The sequence below is a fragment of the Salmo salar genome, chromosome 20 (genome assembly GCF_965601325.2).
Source record: "Salmo salar chromosome 20, fSalSal1, whole genome shotgun sequence".
Taxonomy (NCBI): domain Eukaryota; kingdom Metazoa; phylum Chordata; class Actinopteri; order Salmoniformes; family Salmonidae; genus Salmo; species Salmo salar.
The window spans coordinates 58,067,573-58,090,494 of record NC_138310.1 but is presented as its reverse complement, the minus strand read 5'-3'; the positions used below and the strand labels follow the sequence as shown (position 1 = coordinate 58,090,494).

Here is a 22,922-nt window from a genome sequence, read left to right as displayed (position 1 = left end):
CATTTTGACTAAAAAGTTAATGCAAACCCCACGTGTGCAATACATTCAGAGAGATGCTATGCTGATGATAACAAAGAGGTTCTTCACAGCTTAGCTCATATTGTATGTCTTCCAGGAGGTAATGTCTCTTAATTGCAGTGCTTCAGTGGTTTCCAGCGAGTGCTGTTACCATGACAACTTTTCCTTCTCCCAAAGCCCCATGCTGGTGTTTTTGCTCTGCGGGCATAACTAGGCTCCCTCACAGCTCACACTCTCTCTGTATAAAGCGATATGTAAACAGCCCCAGCAGTCAGCTAGAGCAATGCCACCACACAGAGAAGACATTCATACAGGCTGGATGTCCCTGGGCTATGAAATGAACCGTAATGTAGGCCTGTGATCCAGTGTAGCTGCTATAACAGCGCTAAAACATATTGTTGTCATGGATAGAGAAGGAATGAAAGGGATCATTCTGAATAGCCAACAGTCATATAATATCATGTTATGTACTGACTGTTTGGATAGTGAACATGTATTGTGTGACTATCTTTTGCAGTGAAAGGGAGCATCCATCCATTTGGGGTGCATTAATGGTTATTCAAAAGGCCAACTCTAGCTTGAGGGTAGTTGTCTAAAGGTCTATTCTCTACCCCATTTAGCTTTTCCAAAACATTTGATGATATTAAGTCTGCTTCCAATCATTAACGTATACTGCCATATGAGGCCAAATGGAGCTAATACACTGATAATTGAGTCTGTGACCTTTCTGTTTGTAGAGCACTCCACTGGATCTGTTTGAGAGCGGCAAGGCTCTGAAGGTCCAGGCAGAGCGCCCCCATCTGGTCAGTCTGGGCAGTGGCCGTCTCAGTACGGCCATCACACTGCTGCCCCTTCCCGAAGGTGAGCTAATATTTATTCTATCCAAATGTCAATAGTGAAATGTAAAGGAATGTAGATAGGTGAGCTGTAAGAATGTGGTTGGTCCTTCTACAGCTTGTGCTCTTTCATATGTGTGCTTTTGAACAGTGAGGATTTGCATGCACACACACAATGCAGCACAGAATACAGGAACATGCACATGCTCACACATCAGCCCCAGAAGCATAAAACTGACAGTGCCATGTCCTTCACCCTACAGTGTTCACTTCAATATCACTAGAACCTCTATTGGCTATACCCCAGCCAGAAACACACACACACACACACACACACACACACACACACCACACACACACACACACACACACACACACACACACACACACACACACACACACACACACACACACACACACACACCCCCCCCCCCCCCTCAGTCCCAGCAGGATTAAATATGCTGTGCTCTGACCCGGCTGTTATCTCTATTTCGGAGTCGGACCATATGACAGCAGGAGTGAGGGAGCGGCACTCTGATAGCCCTCACCATAATCATCAACCAATTGGTGAAATTGCCACGGGGCGGAACAGGTCGATTCGTCCCCCCTAGAGGTCGGGGGAGCCCCCCATGTATCATATGCACATGTCATAAGCAATGGCAAAATGTGTAGAATTGCAGGAAATTTGCTTTAACGGTCAACTTTGGGAACGAAAAATGGTCCAATTCCTTCTCCTAATTAATTTTCAAACAGAAATGGGGTGTGCCTTTGGTGGTTCATCGATGTGTCATTCTAGTCATGCACACCGCACCGACGTAGCTAGGTCGTTAGCTAATCTAGGCACTTGTAGCTAACCAGTAACTCCTCCAGTATGTGTTGAGGTCATTTCACAGGATTTGTTTTTGAACGGAAGAAGTAGAGATCAGTAAGAAATTGCATTTCTTCAGCCAAATATCTTATTCATCCATTATAAAAAATGTTTAAGCATTAAATGACCTGGTATGATGGTACATTGATCAGTTGTACAGTTTAAAGCTGTTATTTTTGCATTTTTGCCCAGTCTTCCTTTAAAGTAACTGTCAAGTGTTTCCAGATTTCTATGAAATATGACCTATAATTATGTTTTCCTTCCAAAAATGTTGTGAGTAGACCGCTGATTGGCCAGATCCTCCTCCTCAGGAGGATGACATCTTCTATGAGGAAATGGCAAGCATTTTTGAAATGGTCTGTTTGAGATAAAAGTTTGACGTGGTGTTTTTTAAGTGTTTTTTCTCCAATTTATGCTTTGGCCACAAATACGAGTATAGGATGAGTTAACAACATTATTTGGGTATGAGTTAACAGAATATGAACTTTTAAAAGTAAGATTTTCACTGGCCAGTTGTGGCTACCCAATGAGCATGGGCTAACTAATATGCACAGGGGTCCATTGTTGCAAGGTTTCATTGGCCCCATAGTGACGAGTGACTACGTGGCTACGTTTGCATCAACTATGGGTAGCTACCGCAAGTACACAGTGTCCTTCGCCCCCATCTCGGAAGTAGCTAGTTATTTTCCAGTTGTTGACAAACAGTTTTCTATAACAGCTTGCTTAGCTTTAAAGAAGTAATTTGTCACTATGGAACCCGTGCGAATTGGGTGGCATGATCACAGGCTATCCAATTCGTACGGGGTCCATTGTTAGCAAGGACATCATGTCGTAACGTTAACAGAAGTCTAAACTCTAGCAGTAGCTACCCATAGTTGACGCTAACATAGCCACCTAGAGCAACGCGGCTATCAAAACAACGACATTCGTCACTATGGGGCTGACAGAACCTTGCTAACAATGGACCCAGTGCATATTGTGTCGCCCGTGCTCATTGGGTAGCCACACAGTTACTTTAAAACTGCAACATTTTCTCTCAGCCTCATGGCAACATGTGTAGAATAGCATTACAAAACTGCACATTTTTCTCTCTGCCCCATGGCAAAATGGGTTGAAATGCAGGATAGCCGTTTTTCTTAAAACCAATTTGTTTATCAACATTTCTTTAAGGGGAGGCCTTCCAATTATCTTTCCACTTATACTATGTACTCAAAATACCCCTCCATATACCCCTGAAAATACCAAAGAGAGGCATAATAAGTAATATCAAACTGTCTAGAATTGCAGGAAATGTGTTTTAATTTTTTTTTGTTTTTATTGACCCCATGGACCCTCTGTCTACCCCCCAATTTCTACACCATAATTTGGCCCTGACCTCAACCCCCACCACCAACCCTGCCTAACACCACTTTACTATCCTCTCCCCACCTCCTGCACTGTCCACCACCCCTCCCTAACACCGCTTTAGTACCCTCTCCCTACCTCCTGCACTGTCCACCACTGCTACCATTCATCCTGGGAATTTATTTCTCCATGCCCCTCTCTGTCTGGAGTCTTGCAGGGAGTTGGGTATGGAATGCACTGAGAAGTATGGAATGCACTGAGAAGTCTGCATCCCAAATGACACCCTATGCCCTATATAATGGCAGCTTATTCCCTATGGGCCTTGGTCAAAAGTAGTGCACTTTATAGGGAATAAGGTGCTATTTGGGAGGCAGCCTTGTTCCAGAGGGGAGAGAGGATGAGAATGCGTGTTGCACTGTGATGTGACATTCCACTGGGTTTTCTCCTTTTATCTGGAGCCCCAGTAGAGATGAGGCTGGACAGGGTCACTGTTGGGCAGAGGGAGGGGGTTGTGAAGGGTGGAATGGGATTTAGTTACAAAGCATTTCTGTTTTTTAGCGTATCTGCCTAATTTAATGCATCACTGCTGGATATGACATTGACTCCCGCCATGAGTTACAAAGACTCGTCCAATGGACTGTATCAGAATCAAACAATATTATGTTATCATTCACTTATTTTGAAGGTTTCACTTCTCTTGTAAGTTATTCTGTCACTTAATAAATAGGTAACTTTGTCATTATACAGTAACAACATGGACGCTGTACACAGTAAGTAAAACACTGTAGTTGAAAGTCAATTTACAGCCACTAACAGCCACAGTCAACATACTGTAACATTCTTCTCTTGGCAACACAGTTTGATAAGAGACTGCTTCTATGAACATTGAGGGATCATTCTAGCCGGGTAGTCAAATATTTTAGTGCTTCTTTAGCTGTCTCTTTTATTTGAACAGACTACCAGGCTACCACCAGGCTAGAATCCCTCAGTTCCAGTGTTCATCTTTTGCTCATACTCTTCTGGGTATTGCTCCTACAGGTAGGACCACGGTGGGCCATGGGGCGATGGACATCAGCATCCAGGGCCCAGGAGTTGCCGCCCAGCACTGCTCCATAGAGAACCGGGCAGGGATCATCACTCTCCACCCCTGTGGGAACCAGTGTGCCATAGACGGGCTTCCTGTCACCAAACCGGTCCGCCTGTCACAAGGTATGGCTCCTTACAAACAAACTGACTTGTGGAAATAAACCTCAATTGCAAGGAGTCTGTTTCTGCATACCTATAACTCTTATTGTGATCTATTATTATCACATTCAACATAGAATAACGACGTACAGCAACAGATGCACATACTGTTTCAAGATGATTTGACAAATAACAAACATGCAATTAAACCGTTTTTTTGATATTGCTTTGGTCATTGAGAGGAACTCAATTACAATCCTGGACTAACGAATGCACATGTATACAATTAATGCCAAAGATCGATGCCTATTTGCTAACTGTGTAACCTGCACTTACAAACCCCAAATCGATTAAGATGGGAGTATTAGAGTCAAGAAATCCATTCAGCAAATGCAAATGTGTGCTTTTTCTAAACACATCGATTGAGAAATAACCACACGTTCCTGTGGGACTGTAGTGAATTATTTGTTACCACAGTAAACTTGACTGTGCTCTCAAGCACACTGCAATATTACAACATGGCTGGAAGGAAGCCTATTGATTTTCAATACATCACGTTCTTTCACCAGGATGTCTGAATTTATGCTACAAGACCAACAGAAAATAAAGCAACAGGCCCTCCTCCTGGGCGAGTATCTATTACATTAGTCATAGTACTTACAGTATCTCAACGGCTTCTTGGCTCCATCGAATCACATGAACTCCACAGTCATAAACTAAAAACAGTAACAAGAGAGAGCTAACGGTTGGAGGCTAATGATGACACTGCCTGTCTCCTGGCATCCCCCAACCTGGCTTTTCTTGTAAATCCGAGCAGGGACATTGCTATTTTTATTCCACCCCTCTTACCCCAACAGATCCCCCTGGGGGTAAAAGGTCAAATAATGATTTTTGAGGGAATCAGGGATATATGTATATTTTTTGGTACAAAAAATGAATTGTACTGGTGAAGAATAAATTCAAGACCAAGGTGGTGTCATTGATTGTGCTGACTCAAGATCTGTGTAATAATATGTAGAGATGAGTTAGTTGATACTCGATACCTTTGACACTGTGGCAGTCATATTATGTAACAAGCATGAGTGAAAAGTTGGCATGGCTACTGTCATTCAAGATGCAGAAATTCCTTGTTTTTTCTGGGTGAGTAGTAAGCTATTGAAAAGAATAGACTGAATCCAGACTTGAAAATTGTGTTGCTATTACATTTTCATCTCAGAAGGTACAGTATATACATTTTCTCTGACTTATAGCACAGAGCAGTGTTCCTGTGAAGAGAGTAAGAGACATATTGAGGGCTTTGTTTAAAGCTGAGTGTATGATATTAACACGTGAACTACAAATCCATTGAACCCTTCCCCATAATAACTTGGTAGTCAGTCAGTCAAACAGACGATACTAAACTAATACTGGAGGAAACGGGTGAGGTTGATTCAGAAGACAGAGATTTTGGATTGCACATAGAAGCTCTGACTCAGGGTTAGTGCTCCTCTCACCCCACCCCACTGAGCCCCCCTCCCCTCCCCTCCCCTCCCACCACACCAAACCTTTTTCTCTTTCTCTCTGGGGCGGATATTTTTTTTGAGCCTGTGTCGGAAACAGCTGTTCAACATCGACCATCTCTCCTGCTGGAAGGAGCCCCGGCAAAACAAACATGCGGAGGTAGTCCACTGCTATAGTGACTGACTGATAAATAGGACATTGCGCGAGGCTGCGTTGGAAGGAGCAATATACAACGAATTGTAACGCAAAATAATTCACTGAAATGGATTGTATGAATCAACTGTTCTACTGGCTGCACTACAAGGCAGGTGGACAGCGTATTTTGTGAAAACATAACGTAGCCTATGTAAGTAGCCTGTGGAATAATACTGACACATATTACCATAACAAAGGAGTAGTCAGGACAAGCCCGCATTGTCGCTCTCTTCTTCAACAATCATTTGCCATTCTGGAACAACACGTGGCTCTTTCTAAAGGAGCAGCTGCGATGTTAACAGCGGAGGGCAAGACGACTTTCCTTTTGATTTAAAGTAAGTGTTAAAGTCACAATTAAAGGTCATGTCTATGTTGTAGAGTATTGCAGCTGTGTGAATTTATTGTATCTACCAACTTTTTGCAATTGGTTAACCATCAGTTGTCTCCCACAAACCGAAAGCGAGTCGCTAGATTCGTTACAGTAGATGGGTGACGTACAGTAAGTATAACATTGTAACGTTCAAATGATACATTGTACCCTATTCTCGAAAGTAGACGTTGTCTCCTTTATTGATATCGTAAAAAAGATAATACACCAGCACCAGTAAAATAACATTGACCTGTTGTATTAATATTGACAGCAAAACATACACAAGGATAAAATCTGTAGCCAAATCCTCCACTATGACAGGGCAGTGATCTCGTTTCATTTTGGCATGGTCACCAGGGGCCTGCATACTGTTACATTTCTATTCCTGGTCCATGAGACCTAAGCATGCTGTTAACCCTCTCTAGAATCTAGACGCGATCTATTCTCATATTAGCAAGCCCACTCAAAAGCCCCCCCCCCCCTCCAAAATCGGTCATTTCTGATACATTGCATTGACCCCCATTGCATGCACAAAGAGACAGGAGGTGCACCACCTCTGCAAACAAGCATCAGGCTGCCCTAAAATTCACTCCTTGTTTACAGCTTGGTGAGCCACATATCCTGCTGCTCATGCTTGGTTGAACCTGGACTCCTCTGTTTGTGAGGCCACATCCACAGAGCATGGATAGAGAAATAACCGATAGCCATCTGTTTCACTGACTTGACCAGCAGGTGTATTTATTGTCTTATGTTGTTCTGGCAAAAGGAGGTGAGGGAGGGAGTGTGAACAGTGCACATCTGTTACTAGACCCCCTGACACCTCATTATGCCACTCACAGGAGATGGCAGATAGTTTCAGGATATTGTATCTGGGATAAATGTTATGGAATAGATTTCTCAATTATGAAAGTATATGAAGAGGGAACCTGAAATCAGTATCAATGGTGTCAAATGCCACATTATATACTGTAAGGGGTTGACTGTCTCAAATTAAGTGGATTGTATCTTACCAAAATACTTGACTGTCACCATCATTCATTTTATTCATCACAAGCTTAAAATGTCTCATTGGGTATTGCTGTATAGGATACCTATACCCTCTTTAGAAAGTAGGCAGACATCATAGTTATGACATGTATTGATATACCAACTCAGTTATGTTGGATATGCCAACTTCGTTATGTTGGTGAAAATAGAATGGTCATACGAGAACTTCCACTGCTTCCCTGTGTATCTCCTCTCTATCTCTTGGTATGTGTGGCTGTACTTTATGGCCTCTGCATTGGCTAAAGCTTTGAGTGGTTAACTGGTGAGCTTGAAAGTGTCTGGCCTTTCCTTAAGCAGTAAAACACAACAATGCCATGGCAACTGTCTTGCTTACTTTTTGGCATCCCTTTGTCCAGTGTGTCCTCTGCTTTAGAGATATCTGACACTCTAGGTTTAGTGTCTGGACTTCTGTGTTTTATGATGACGCAGTTAAATGTGAAATTGTCAAACGCTAGGAGCTTAAATGATAGTTAACTAGTAGTAAAGAAATGGAAATATATTTGGTCTTACTTCTAGAAGTTGATTTATCGATTCATTTTAAAGTAATGAAAAGTTTATCTGAACTGGAGATAATCACTCTTTCTTTGTTGAAGCCAACTGAAACTCAGTTGATCTCTATTCTTCATACATGCCCTCACGTTATCACAATTCCAAGTATTTGCTCTCAACCCAGTTTCCTAGATCTTATTTCAGTGGTCCCAATGGCTTACTTTCCAAGGCTTAATAATGAAGATCTTTTTGGCTAACTATACTAAATTGAAATGATGATATGAAAATGCTTTCATATTGTTGCTTGGCAAGGGTTTAACTCCAGGGAATATGGTCTCAATTTATTTTACACTACAGTGATATAAACCAATGTAGTATCCCTCAGGTATGCCAACCCAACCTTCTCCTATGGTTTCTTTCATCTACCAGGTTTTCATGAAAGAATATCTCTTGAGGAGATTTGAATCCCTGCCAGTGTCAAAGAGTTTTCAGGGAATAATGGTCTGTGCTCTTTGGTGTCACTTCTAGTTGTGTCAAAGTTACCTTGAAGTAAAGACATCCACACCCATCTCAGACAACCTCCTCTGTGATTTTCTGTTTAGATTATTGAAAATATAGTAATGTCAATTAACCCGTTGACTTCTCTCAATCAAGTCCTCTACTTGAGTAGGCTACATGGTACACTTTTTTTGTTGTAATTGAATAACATGAATATGGTAACTTGGAGAGAAAACCCCATACGCGATATGAAAGATGTACGTTGGAGCCATTCCCAAAGTGCACTCACTGTGATGAGAACCCATGAGTTCTGCCAATATTGGAGTGTTAAAGGAGAACTCTGCCTCGCAACGTTGAGAGAATCAATCTCGCTGATTAACTGTGAAGATCTTGGCTGCGCAGCCGCCACCCCCGTTCTCTTCCAACAGCTCCAATTAATTTTCTTCTGTGAAGGTTTTTTCATTTACCATTGAAGCATGTCCTCTCCCAAATGACGTTATGAATTTTAATTTAAAAAATGGCGACGTGTCATATTTTACCGTCAGTTTGTTTTAGCAAACACTTGATTAAACCTTGTGCTCTCTCTCGTGGTGATGTACAGAGATCAGAGTTTTTTTTAAAGCTCAGCCTTCTACTGAACAGAGTTATGAAATATTATTCTTAATCCCAGCTCTTATTGGAATCCCTGAGATGCTTGTCTCTGATAAAAAGGTTCTTCACTTCAAATCTGGGGAGAGCTGAGAGCATATGGAGTGATGAGTGGAGCAGTGGTGGACTGGGACCAAAAATTGGCCCTGGAATTTCTAACACACCGGCCCATTATATTCCTTGAGGACCCCACACTGGCCCATTTGTTCCTCGAGGCCCTGACACCAGCACATTTTTTTGCCAGATAATGATAATTTTGCACAAAAAAACAATGTTAGACAGGGCGACTGGTCTAAAAATTGACCAGCCCATCTGGCATTTGCCAGAAATACCAGATAGCCAGTCCACCCCTGGAGTGGAGAACCCAAGGATCTATTCTACAACCCTGTCACTGGTTTAGTGCCGGCGCTCCCTATACTCTGTCCTCTCCTATGATTAACCAAAGGTGATTGACTAGGGAAGGTCCAATGGGAATGTGATCCCTACAAGTGCTCTAGTGGAGGTCTCCATGGACCACCTAGGGAGTTGGGTTAGGTATCTCTGTAGTCTGATTTGGCATAATTGTGGTCTGGTTAAAAGACAGCGGACTGTCATATGCCCAACAACGCTGTCTCAGTAGAGAAAAGCTGAGAAGGAACCCCTAGACAGAGGCACGGTGGGACAGCATGAAGAGGGCATGGAGGTGAAGGAAGATGCTGCAGTGAGGAGCTCACACCCTGAGGTTTTTTTTTTACGTAAGGGAGAATTTTTTGTTCACCCCAAAATTTGAGGCCTCTCACACTTCAGTGTCGTGATGCCAAAATATTAGCAACATCCACACAGTTCGTTATCATATCAACAATGTATACTCAGGTCTTAGTAGACTGCTTATAACTTAGTGCCCTGAGTTTTCCCTGGTCAGGTTACATGGTCTGGAAATACTCCAGGCCCTACTCTTAATACAGACAAGTTGTGAATGAAGAGAGTAGGTATGGAAGCCTCCAGTCTCCAGACAAATGTTCACATCCAGGTAAGTCTGATGACAAGAAGCAAACAGCAAACGTGGACGCTTCTTAGTATGTTGGTCTGTTGTACCGCCAAACCAACAACAAATGATTCATGATATTCATTCTCAACGTGTTACCACCATCAATCCATTTTTATTTCTGTAAGCAAATTCTCCATTTATCTATTCCTCCGTACATTAGCTATAGCTGCAACAAACAACTGCTAGATTTATTGAATTCCAGCACAGTGATTGCCTGGGGACCTTGCTAATGGTATTGACTCGCTCAATTACTATTTGTTATTGTGAAAGATAGTTCAAAATGAAAACGAGGCACTATAATCAAAGATTGCTATTTACGTGTCCCGTATTCTGATTAGACCTGCATGCTGGATCTAATTTATGATTCCAGTCAGGGAATATCTCCGGGTGAAGGCACAGGTGGGCCTAAGTGGGCCCAGGCCAACCCATTGGGGAGCCAGGACCACCCAATCAGATTGAGCAAAAAAAGTCAACACACCCATATTTTATCTTTAATACGCTTTAAAAATGCTACATTTGGCAAAATGTGTAGAATAGCTGTCCTCTCTGTCCCATGGCAAAATGTGTAGAATTGTAAGAAATTAGCTTTAAAACAGCAACATTTTCTCTCAGCCTCATGGCAAAATGTGTAGAATGGCATGAGATTAGCTATAAAACTGTACATTTGAATCTTTGCCCCATGGCAAAATGTGTAAAATTGCAGGAAATTAGCTGCTTTCCAAAAATAGATTTCTGGCTCTGCCACTGTCACCAGGTACAGTTTACATGATGCATGGCTGAGCTATACTACCATTTCAGGACATAAATAAATGCCTCACATCTCAGCACAATCTATAGTCACATACTGTTGTTTAGTGTTTCCCTATGCCAAGGGATCCATCAATATAAGTAGGTCTCTAATGGCTGCATTGATGAGTCCTCATTGGCAATGATGTGGTTCACAGAGAATGACTCGGTCCTGTCACTATCAGTGGCTACTGACTAGCCATCTATGCAGCTGTTGTATTAAAGGAAGATCTTCAGAATTATTTTGTCATCCATTTTTAATATTGTCCATGCAGTAACTCACACAACTAATCATATGGTAATTTCACCATATTTTCCTTGCGTTGATATTGATCAACCACCAGTCCAAGGCTGGATGTTTGGTTTTGCTCTCCTGCCTCTGCCCCTGAGGAAAGAAAAAATATAAAAAATGCATTCATCTTATGAGCCATACTTCAAGGTTCGTACTAGCTAGCCAGTCAAAAGTTAGTTGAGAGAGATTGAAAATTCTTAAACTTGTCATGTCATTGACTCAGACCCAGTTTGATGCCTGTGCTTGTCCAGTGTGTTGTCTCACTCTGTTGTCCACTCCTGGTTATGGGCTTATGAACACACACACACACACACACACACACACACACACACACACACACACACACACACACACACACACACACACACACACACACACACACACACACACACACAGGGTGCTGTAGTTTGGAAATGGTGTGAGCGAGCAGCTCTTTGTGTGGTTTGCTGACTCAACCTGCCTGTCTGATCCTTGATGGTCTGCCGTGTCACCGCTCAGCTGTAGATGTAGCAGGCAGCAGGATGAGGCTCCGCGGCCCCTCTGCCCTGGGGATGTGTGTGTGTGTGCACACTTGCCTGCATACGTGTGTATGTAATGTGTGTGTGTGTATCATTACTCATTGTGTATTTATTCCTTGTGTTATTCTTTTTCGATCATTTCTCTTTTTTTTTATCTCTGCGTTGTTGGGAAGGGCCCGTAAAATAAGCATTTTACCTGTTGTTTACCAACACAATTTGATTTGATTTGAATGTATGTCCGTGTGTGGGTGGTGTCTGGTGCAGCAGACACTTTTAGTTAACTCTCACCGGAAGCCCCAGACAGAGGCACACGGGGTCCTACAGCTGCCGAGATCTTTGGATCAGACTCCCTGAGGGGAAAAGAGAAAGAGCTTTAGAAAGAGCTTCAGTCTTCTTCTGCTAACATCAGCCCACCATGCATACTGCTTATTCGTCCACTGCCTGTGTTCCAATAGAGCTGAGTTGTACAGCTGTACAGTAAACAAGTAAACAAGGCCATGTTAGCCTGACAGTATTTTACTGCTGTGGGTGACGCATACAGTTCTGCATTCACAGTTCATATCTGCATTCTGCACAGACTACATGCTTTTAAAGTCTTTATTTTTCCCTATGGAACATTTGTGGTGTCAGATACAACCACATACAAGTAATTACAATCACACATATAACAGTGCATTTTTCATCCTCACTTTGCATTTTGACATGTTTTCCTGCTATTAAATGACCATGATGGAATGGTGTGCAGCATAGTTTTATACATGCTATTAATACGTTGGATCAGGCCTGTACAGTGCGTGTGTGCTCTCTGAATAGCCGATGAGTTGTGAGGTTGAGTTGGCTTACGGTGTGTGATGGCTGTAGCCCCGGGGCTATGTCATTTGAAGGGTGGGTCTGACACTGGGCATGATTGAGTTTTGCCACAAATCGGCCTGCCAAAATGCACAATCTCTATCTGCTGAAGAAGAACAGAGAGCGTGTACAGACAGATATTCAGCTGATGTGGCGCTCTCCACTAAAATCTTAAATAATACTATTATAAAATGTAATCCGTCTCAGCACTACCATCACCTTGTTTTATGACACTTGTTTTTATGTTAGCTTCCCCTCTTGCCACCCCAGAGATGTTTGTTTCATATACTTTATTATCAAATGTGGAAATAAACATTATATATAATTGAAACGCGTCTGTAACTTTTCGAATTTCCCTTTAGTCGAACAATTAAAGCTAATGTTTTCACCAAGTTTTCACTGTCTACACAAAAAAAATTGTATCTTCTGCTCTGCTGCATTGACGTCATCTCGTCTCCCTACACTGATGTGATAGTTACCACGGTAATTCAGCTGTGCCTGTGTTTGTGTCCTAATCACTGGCTGTCCTGTCAGGGCCTGTGAAGTAATCAACTATTCTTCCCTACTTCCATGGAATAAAAAGGCATCTGGCTGCATTGTACACACTGTATGTGTCCCAAATGAAATCCTATTCCCTACATAGTGCACTACTTCTGAACAATGCCCTATGGGCCCTGGTCAAAAGTAGTGCACTGTAACAGGGTGAATCTGGATCGCACCCACTGTACAGTGATGGTGCTCTGATTGAAAAGTTTCCATGAAAGCCTTTTTACCCCCAGGTTCTCTGGTTGCTGATGACAGGTATCAGTTAGCAGACCACCCACCCCCTATTTACCTCAATTTAAAATCTATTTTCAGCTATTCACTGTATAATGGGACTGTATTTGGACAGTACAGTAGCAATCATTGCTTTCTCCTGATTACTTTTAGTTAGTAGCATACAGGACTGAATAAGAACGTTTGACATGTTTTAGATTTTTCAAATAAGGCTGTAAGTCGATCAGAATAGGCACTACAATCATAGGGAGTCTTTTCCATAGAGATAAAACTAAATCTATGGTCTGTTCACTCACAAGGCAATGCTCACTGCTTACATAGAAATGAGTTACAGGCTATGCCTGCCTTTTCATAACCCCTCACCACCTTATCAAGCTGCCAAACCCCAGTGACTTGTAATAACTGACGATGAAAAGATAAAGTATATATCCATTAACACTGTCCAGACTTAATAGATGTGTTTCACTCATTTTACAGAGGCAGCATCAGTTGAAGCTAAAGCCAATGAACTGAAGATACAGATGATTTATATCAATGTGACAAGCCTGGCCTTGGGGAGTTAATGCAAGTGTTTAGGTCTTAGGCAAGGTTACTCATCACGCGAGCATGGTTCACTGAAACACCTCCCTTACAAATTCTGCTTTCTCAACCGCCCATGTTTTCTTTTACAGGTTGTATGCTGTGTTTTGGCCAGTCAGCTTTTTTCCGCTTCAACCACCCAGAGGAGGCGTTCAGGATGAAGAGCATGATGCCAGAGGGAAGCAGGGGCTCTGGTGGGAACTACAGAATTCACTCAGGTAATACAGTGCTGTCACAGGTAATACAGTACTGTCACAGGTAATACAGTGCTGTCATGACACACTCAAGGTATAGGCCTACCATTGTATGAACTAATCATGCAGAAAAAGTTGCAGAAAATCAAATGTTGATGTCCCTCTGGATGTTACAAGATACATTTTGAGAGCACTTCACTTGAACCCTCTCAAATACAACGCTAGCATAATATTCAGAATACATGGCCGATGTCAGTTTATGGCAACCTACGTTGGAGTACAATGACACACACTGAATATAAACTACTGGGGTATATCTAAAGGTAAGCAAAGGGTTAAAAGCAAGGTATTATAAAGACATTTTGAATACCCCGTCAAATGAAAAGACACTGAATTAACAGGGCTACGCTTCCTGCACCCAAGGTCCTTGTTTCTGTGTCGCCACACAGATGAATGGCTCAGATTGTTAGTGGCAAAAGAAGCAGCTCCCTTACAGGTGCTGAGTTCCACACGCCACAGAAGGCCCCTTATTGCCTTTCCATTTCTGGCCTGGGTGGAGACAGGGTGCAACAGAACCCTGGCTGCCTAGGCCTGCTGGCCCTGGTTTCACACCATGCATGTTTTATGAGCATCTCATTCCTCTCTGGGTCTCTAGGCAGAAGTGTTCAGCTGCCTAGCCCTGCCCTGTCCTCTCCTCGCAGGCACAGTGGAGTGTTTCCCCTTCTCGGCCACCTTTAGGGGATCTAGGGGATCTGTCCCAGCATCTTGTTATTTCCTTATTTTGTTGCGCGTTGCCGACGTGCCACCAGTGATAAGTATAGCGCATATACATATTGGGTGTTAGGATCTTCCTGGTTTGGTAATGAATGCTTTTCACTGTTGTTTAAAGGGCTTAATTTCTCCTTAGATGTGTATTCCTTGGTGTGGTCGGTAAAGAGTCTCTGTTCTTACCCTTGAAGTACTTAAACTGTGGATTTATTGTGTGTCACATTAAGGTTGATAGATTTGATTTATGAGTATGATTTCTAAGACATTTCTAGTGCTTGCTTGGTAACAACCCAGTCACCAACAGTACATTGCAGTAGGCATATACAGTAGTTCAGCCACGCTCAGTGAGCAGCTCTGACACATTTCCTACCAGGCTCATTCGTATGCCAGCCAGGCAAGCTTTGTTGGCTAAGCACTGCTTATTTTAAGTTGAGGGGTATCTTTTACTGTTTCTATTTTTAAACCTCCACCCTATTCTTCCATCTTCCACTTCCTGTGTGTTTCTTCAACCTTTCCTGCACCACACCCTTTCCCTGTGTATTTTAGGTTAACAGAGGGGATTTAAATGCCCTCTTTTATCTTAATGATCTCCTGGCTTCAATCTTAATATTCCATAATTTCAAATGGTTGGGCTCTGCCTAGAAAGTCTGATTTAGCTGACACATTCTACAACTGTTTTTTGATGTAATCAAAATCCCTCTGTTTATTGTCTATGGAGTATAAATTACAACAGGCAAGGAAATATATCACATTGTAGATAACCTAGAAGACTCAATACTATTTAGCCTAGGCATATTATTAAATGAAGTATGAATGACAGTATGATTTCACACTAGTTTCAATGTTAATGTCACATTCACAAGTACAGTGAAATGCCTTTCTTGCTAGCTCTAACGCCAACCATGCAGTAATCAATAACATTGTAATACTAAAAATAACAAGGTAGAACAAAAACACACTAGATATAAAAATAAGAAAAACACGATAAAGTAATCATCAACTAGATTCAGACTCGGGCCGATTTGTTCTTGAGCGGATGGTCGGGGGGCCGGAACACAATTACAAATAATTTGTAGAATGCAAATTGACCGCAAGAAGCCAAAACCAATGCAGTATAATGCTTGACTAAAACGGCATCATTTAAACCTTGCTTACATTTGCATACGATCACGTCTCTCTATTATGTGTGGGGATACCTGGGAACATATTTCTTAAATTAAAATCTCTTGGAGCTGATTTCCTGGTGTTTTTACCGTCTTTTATGTCCTGCAATGAAAAAAAAGATATACAGTATCAGTCAAAAGGTTTTTCTTTATTTTTACTATTTTCTACATTGTAGAATAATGGTGAAGACATCAACACTATGAAATAACACATACGGAATCATGTAGTAACCAAAAAAGTGTTAAACAAATCAAAATGTATTTTAGATTTTAGATTTTTCAAAGTAGCCACCGTTTGCCTTGATGACAGCTTTGCACACGCTTGGCATTCTCTTAACCAGCTTCACCTGGAATGCTTTCCAACAGTCTTTAAGGAGTTTCCACATATGCTAAGCACTTGTTGGCTGCTTTTCCTTCACTCTGAGGTCCAACTCATCCAAAACCATCTCAATTGGGTTGAGGTCTGGTGATTGTGGAGGCCAGATCATCTGATGCAGCACTCCATCACTCTCCTTCTTGGTCAAATAGCCCTTACACAGATGGAGGTGTGTTGGGTCATTGTCCTGTTGAAGAACAAAGGATAGTCCCACTAAGCGCAAACCAGATGGGATCAAGTATCGCTGCAGAATGCTGTGGTAGCCATGCTGGTTAAAACTTATTCAGGATTGGTGGGTCCCCTGCTGGACGGTTGAGCTAACATTGGCTAATGCGATTAGCATGAGATTGTAAGTAACAAGAATATTTCCCAGGGCATTCTTGTTAATCTAACTGCACTGTCCAATTTACAGTAGCTACAGTTGAAGTCGTATGTTTTCATACACCTTAGCGAAATACATTTAAACACAGTTTTTCACAATTCCTGACATTTAATCTGAGTAAAAATTCCCTGTTTTAGGTGGGTTAGGATCACCACTTTATTTTAAGAATGTGAAATGTCAGAATAATAGTAGAGAGAATGATTTATTTCAGCTTTTATTGCTTTCATCACATTCACAGTGGGTCAGAAGTTTACATGCACTCAATTAGTATTTGGTAGAATTGCCTTTAAATTGTTTAACTTGCGTCTAACGTTTTGGGTAGCCTTCCACAAGCTTCCCACAATAAGTTGGGTTAATTTTGGCCCATTCCTCCTGACAGAGCTGGTGTAACTGTGTCAGGTTTGTAGGCCTCCTTCCTCGCACACGCTTTTTCAGTTCTGCCCACAAATGTTCTATGGAATTGAGGTCAGGGCGTTGTGATGGCCACTCCGATACCTTGACTTTGTTGTCCTTAAGCCATTTTGCCACAACTTTGGAAGTATGCTTGCGGTCATTGTCCATTTGGAAGACCCATTTGCGACTAAGCTTTAACTTCCTGACTGATGCCTTGAGATGTTGCTTCAATATATCCACTTAATTTTGTGTCCTCATGATGCCATCTATTTTGTGGAGTGCACCAGTCCCTCCTGCAGCAAAGCACCCCCACAACATGATGCTGCCACCCCCATGCTTCACGGTTGGGATGGTGTTCTTCAGCTTGCAAGCCTCACCCTTTTTCCTCCAAACCTAACGATGGTCATTATGGCCAAACAGTTCTATTTTTGTTTCATCAGACCAGAGGACATTTCTCCAAAAAGTACGATCTTTGTCCCCATGTGCAGTTGCAAACCGTAGTCTGGCTTTTTTATGGCGGTTTTTGAGCAGTGGCTTCTTCCTTGCTGAGCGGCCTTTCAGATTATGTCGATATAGAACTCGTTTTACTGTGGATATAGATACTTTTGTACCTGTTACCTCCAGCATCTTCACAAGGTCCTTTGCTGTTGTTCTGGGATTGATTTGCACTTTTCGCACCAAAGTACGTTCATCTCTAGGAGACAGAACGAGTCTCCTTCCTGAGCGGTATGATGGCTGCGTGGTCCCATGGTGTTTATACTTGCGTACTATTGTTTGTAAAGATGAGCGTGGTGCCTTCAGGCGTTTAGAAATTGCTCCCAAGGATGAACCAGAGTTGTGGAGGTCTACAATTTTTCTTCTGAGGTCTTGGCTGATTTCTTTTGATTTTCCCATGATGTCAAGCAAAGAGGCACTGAGTTTGAAGGTAGGCCTTGAAATACATCCACATACCTGTGGATGTATTTCAAGGCCTACCTTCAAACTCAAATGATGTCAATTAGCCTATCAGAAGCTTCTAAAGTTATGACATCGTTTTCTAGAATTTTCTTTTTTGAAGGCACAGTCAACTTAGTGTATGTAAACTTCTGACCCACTGGAATTGTGAAACAGTGAATTATAAGTGAAATAATCTGTCTGTAAACAATTGTTGGAAAAATGTATTGTGTCATGCACAAAGTAGATGTCCTAACCAACTTGCCAAAACTATAGTTTGTTAACAAGAATTTTGTGGAGTAATTGAAAAATGAGTTTTAATGACTCCAACCTAAGTGTATGTAAACTTCTGACTTCAGCTGTATTACTGTGAAAGAATACCATGCGTTTGTTTGAGGATAGTGCACAGTTTTGTACATGAAAAGTTATTAATAAACAAATTAGTAATTACAGCTGCAAGTCTCTTGGGGTATGACTCTATAAGCTGGCACATCTAGCCACTGATTTTTTTGCCCATTCTTCAAGGCAAAACTGCCCCAGCTCCTTCAAGTTAGATGGGTTCCACTGGTGTACAGCAATCTTTAAGTTATACCACAGATTCTCAATTGGATTGAGGTCTGGGCTTTGACTAGGCCATTCCAAGACATTTAAATGTTTCCCCCTAAACCACTCGAGTGTTGCTTTAGCAGTATGCTTAGGGTCATTGTCCTGCTGGAAGGTGAACCTCCGTCCCAGTCTCAAATCTCTGGAAGACAGACAGGTTTCCTTCAAGAATTTCCCAGTATTTAGCACCAACCATCCTTCCTTCAATTCTGATCAGTTTCCCTGTCCCTGCCAATGGAAAAACATCCCCATAGCATGATGCTGCCACCAGCATGCTACCACACAATATCCCAGAGGGAAAAAAATTATCTAATGTAATTGGATTGAAACGAGTTGTGTGAGAAAATTGTGCGATGATTTGAGAACTGAATTACTGGTGATTGTCGTTACTGCATATCCTTGGATATTCTGCAATAATTGGCTGTTGAGACTGTTCTGTATTTTTTTTCATGGCAATTCACAACAAAACTGTATTCTACATGTCATGCTGCCACCATAATGCACCACCATGCTATCCATCTGGGATACTCCACTGTGGGGATGATGTTCTCAGGGTGATGAGAGGTGTTGGGTTTGCACTGTTTTCCTTGATGGCCAAAAAGCTACATTTTAGTCTCATCTGACCAGAGTACCTTCTTCCATATGATTTGTGAGTCTCCCACATGCCTTTTGGCAAAAACCAAATGTTTGCTTATTTTTTTTCTTTAAGCAATGGCTTTTTTCCTGGACACTCTTCCGTAAAGCCCAGCTCTGTGGAGTGTACTGCTTAAAGTGGTCCTATGGACAGATACTCCAATCTCCGCTGTGGAGCTTTGCAGCTCCTTCAGTGTTATCTTTGGTTTCTTTGTTGCATCTCTGATTAATGCCCTCCTTGCCTAGTCTGTAAGTTTTGGTGGGTTGGCCCTCTCTTGGCAGGTTTGTTGTGGTTCCCTATTCTTTCCATTTTTTTAATAATGGATTTAATGACGCTCCGTGGGATGTTCAAAGTTTCTGATATTTTTTTATAACCCAACCCTGATCTGTACTTCTCCATAACTTTGTCCCTGACCTGTTTGGAGAGCTCCTTGATCTTCATAGTACCGCTTGCTTGGTGGTACCCCTTGCTTCGTGGTGTTGCAGACTCTGGGGCCTTTTAGAACAGGTGTATATATACTGAGATCATGTGACACTTAGATTGCACACAGGTGGACTTTATTTAACTAATTATGTGACTTCTGAAGGTAATTGGTTGCACCAGATCTTATTTAGGGACTTCATAGCAAAGGGGTGAATACATATGCACGCACCACTTTTACGGTTTTTATTTTTTTGAATTTTTTTAAACAAGTTCGTTTTTTCATTTCACTTCACCAATTAGGACTATTTTGTGTATGTCCATTACATGAAATCCAAATAAAAATCTATTTAAATTACAGGTTGTAATGCAACAAAATAGGAAAAACGCCAAGGGGGGTGAATACTTTTGCAAGGCACTGTATATGATAAACATAGTAGCAGCAGCGTATATGATGATTGCGTGTGTGTTAGAGCAAATTATGGAGTGAGTGTTTGTATGTGTGTCGGAGTATCAGTGAGCGTAGTGTGTAGGGCTCTGTGAATATGCATAGAGACAGTGCAAAAATAAGAATCAAATACAAAGGTCAAATCATATAGTCTGTGTAGCCATTTTGTTAGCTATTTAGTTTGCTATTTAGCAGTCTTATGACATGTGGAATTGAAGCTGTTCAGGAGCCTGTTGGTGTCAGACTTGGTACAGCTCGCTGTGCGGAAGCAGAGAGAACAGTCTGTGGCTTGGGTGGCTGGCGTCCTCCTTTCACACCTCCTGATATAGAGGTCCTGGATGACAGGGATCTTGGCCCCAGTGATGTACTGGGCTGTCCGCACCACCCCCTGTAGCACCATGCGATCGAGGGCGGTGCTATTGCCATACCAAGCAGTGATGCACCCAGTGAAGATGCTCTCAATGTAGAACTTTTTGAGGGCCCATGCCAACCCTTTTCAACCTCCTAAGGGGAAAGAGGCGCTGTCGCGCCTTCTTGACAACTGTGCGCGTGTGATTTGGACCTCCTCGAGTGCAGCCCCGTTGATGTGGATGGGGACATACTCCCCTCCCCGTTTGCTGTCATCCATGATCAGCTCCTTGGTCTTACTGACGTTGAGGAAGAGGTTGTTGTTGGGGCCCCACACTTGCAGGTCACTGACCTCCTACCTGTAGGCTGTCTCATCGTCGCTTGTGATCAGGCCTACCACCGTCGTGTCGTCAGCAGACTTGATGATGGTGTTGGAGTTGTGCGATGATATGGTGTGTGGGCCTCCCACTACAACTCGGGAAGCCATGCCGTTTATTAGGCTACAGATTAAATATGTTACGAGGAACTTCACAGGGTTTTGTGAAAGTACACAGTGATGAGCTTGATAAATATCGAGGGTCTTATTCTGGTGAAATGATCGATACTTGACTGCCATTTGACAAATACAAATATTCTCCTTCTTATCCATAATAATCTCATAATGTAGACTAGCCTACTGTACTCACACAGCCTACCTGCACTGTATCTGTGAGCTGCTGGCTAGAGCGCAGGTGCCCAGACCCAGGTAGGCACATTTGCTATTTAAAGCAACTGTTTTTCTGACAAAACTATAGGTAGAGTTGAAATACGATGGAAACACATGATTTTTATTCGGTACATGAAAACTTAAGCAAAAAAATAAACGTTGTGTGCACTAGGGCATCACGCACTGATTTTTATCTGGAACAAGTCTGTTTGGTGGAAACAGCACTAGTGTGAAAATGTGTATATTTTCTTTATGCAGATTCTAGGATATTTGCAAGAAAATCTGTCGCTAATTGGATGGAAACCTAGCTACTGTGATTGTCTTGAATTAAAATAGCAAAAATACATTTCTCAAGCACAAATTCAACAAGTCGGGGAGTGGTTTGATTCAGGGACCTAATTGGAGGAGATCTGTCGACGTGCCCTTGAGCAGGGCACTGCCTCAGAAATTGCAGCCCAAATAAATGTTTGGGCTGCAAGGGATATGTAACATAGAAACTAGCTGTTATTGGAAGAGGTTTGAAACTCTTTGTTATTGGTCTATTTACTTTTACCTCCTGGTGATTCAGCCAGGCAGGCCAAAACTCCACCAATGCTAAACAAATTTCAGGCAGTCTTTTCAAACGGCTCTTACTCTCAAAATGTATTATCATAATTTACAATTATTATTATACTATTTTATTATATTATTTACAATTATAATTTCATACATTATATATAAAGCACAGGGAAATCACGTTGTTGACTGCACTGCCCCTTTAAAAAGAAAAACAGACGACATAGGTGCAGCCCGGGTAAATCTAGCAGGCGGTCACATCAGCACCGTGGACAGGGAAGGGAGGGGGAGCGAGCAAGCAGGATAGCGGCGCCTGGCACACGAAACCCGGCTGGAATATCACGTCGGCAGAAGCTCTCTCAACCTTCCCGGGTGCGGAGACCCGGGTAGGCTACGACAGGCTTCGGTAAAGGCAGCTTTATTGAGGTAGAAATGCCGGGCTCCAGCGTTTGGATTTTAGCTGGGCTATAAGTCATTATAAACGACTTAGTCGCAAGCTTACCCATTCATGTAAGTACTGATAATTATTATTATTGGCGCTTTGGTGTTGGACATTATAGGGTCCGTCCAGGGACATTATCTACGTTTTAGACATTTTGGGTCTTCATATTCTGAGACGTTTGACAAACGAAATGCTGGCGACGTCCTACGACCATCTGGCCTGCTGAAAAAATAACGGAGAAAATGAATAACCAAATAACCGAAAATATCCATATAATTGTAATTTACACCAAAATGTATTGGGGCCATATGGTGGTCGTGCTGTCACTCAAAACGACATGACGCTTGGATAGTTTTCTGCTTAGCAGAAGAAGAGCTCTGGTTGAGTCATTGTAGAAAGACCAGGCTGATAGGCTACTCCCAGCTCATTACTGAACAAATAGTGGTTATGCATTATTTGTAAAGCCACTTCATCATCCTGGGCGATGAGATCATCTTTATGAATAGAAAGCAAAATCACATGGGCTATTTAATTAAGGTGGTTATTTAAAGCAGTGATACACAGTAACTTGTTTATCCTGGACTGAAAGTAGCCTATTTGAAGGAGATTAAAACAGAGCTGGGTTTAGAATGGCTTTCACGTTTGGCATGTGCATGATATAGACATGTCACAGAAATGTGTTCACATACATATTCACATGCACACAGTATATATTTCCAAATACATTAGTT

General features: G+C 42.1%; 1 protein-coding gene across 16 annotated transcripts in view; it reads left to right on the top strand.

The window, feature by feature from the left end:
• LOC106580939 (pleckstrin homology-like domain family B member 1) overlaps positions 1 to 22,922 on the top strand; it is a 107,645-nt gene that overhangs the window by 30,859 nt on the left and 53,864 nt on the right. For 14 of the 16 annotated variants that reach the window (XM_082966578.1, XM_082966587.1, XM_082966579.1 and 11 more), the window contains exons 3-5: positions 756 to 879; positions 4,105 to 4,275; positions 13,919 to 14,044. In XM_082966578.1, the coding sequence (XP_082822704.1) occupies positions 756 to 879; positions 4,105 to 4,275; positions 13,919 to 14,044 (421 nt within the window). Of the gene's footprint in view, positions 1 to 755; positions 880 to 4,104; positions 4,276 to 5,816; positions 6,282 to 13,918; positions 14,045 to 22,013; positions 22,260 to 22,922 lie in introns of those variants that run through there. The other 2 variants (XM_082966590.1, XM_082966591.1) reach the window with 2 other exon arrangements.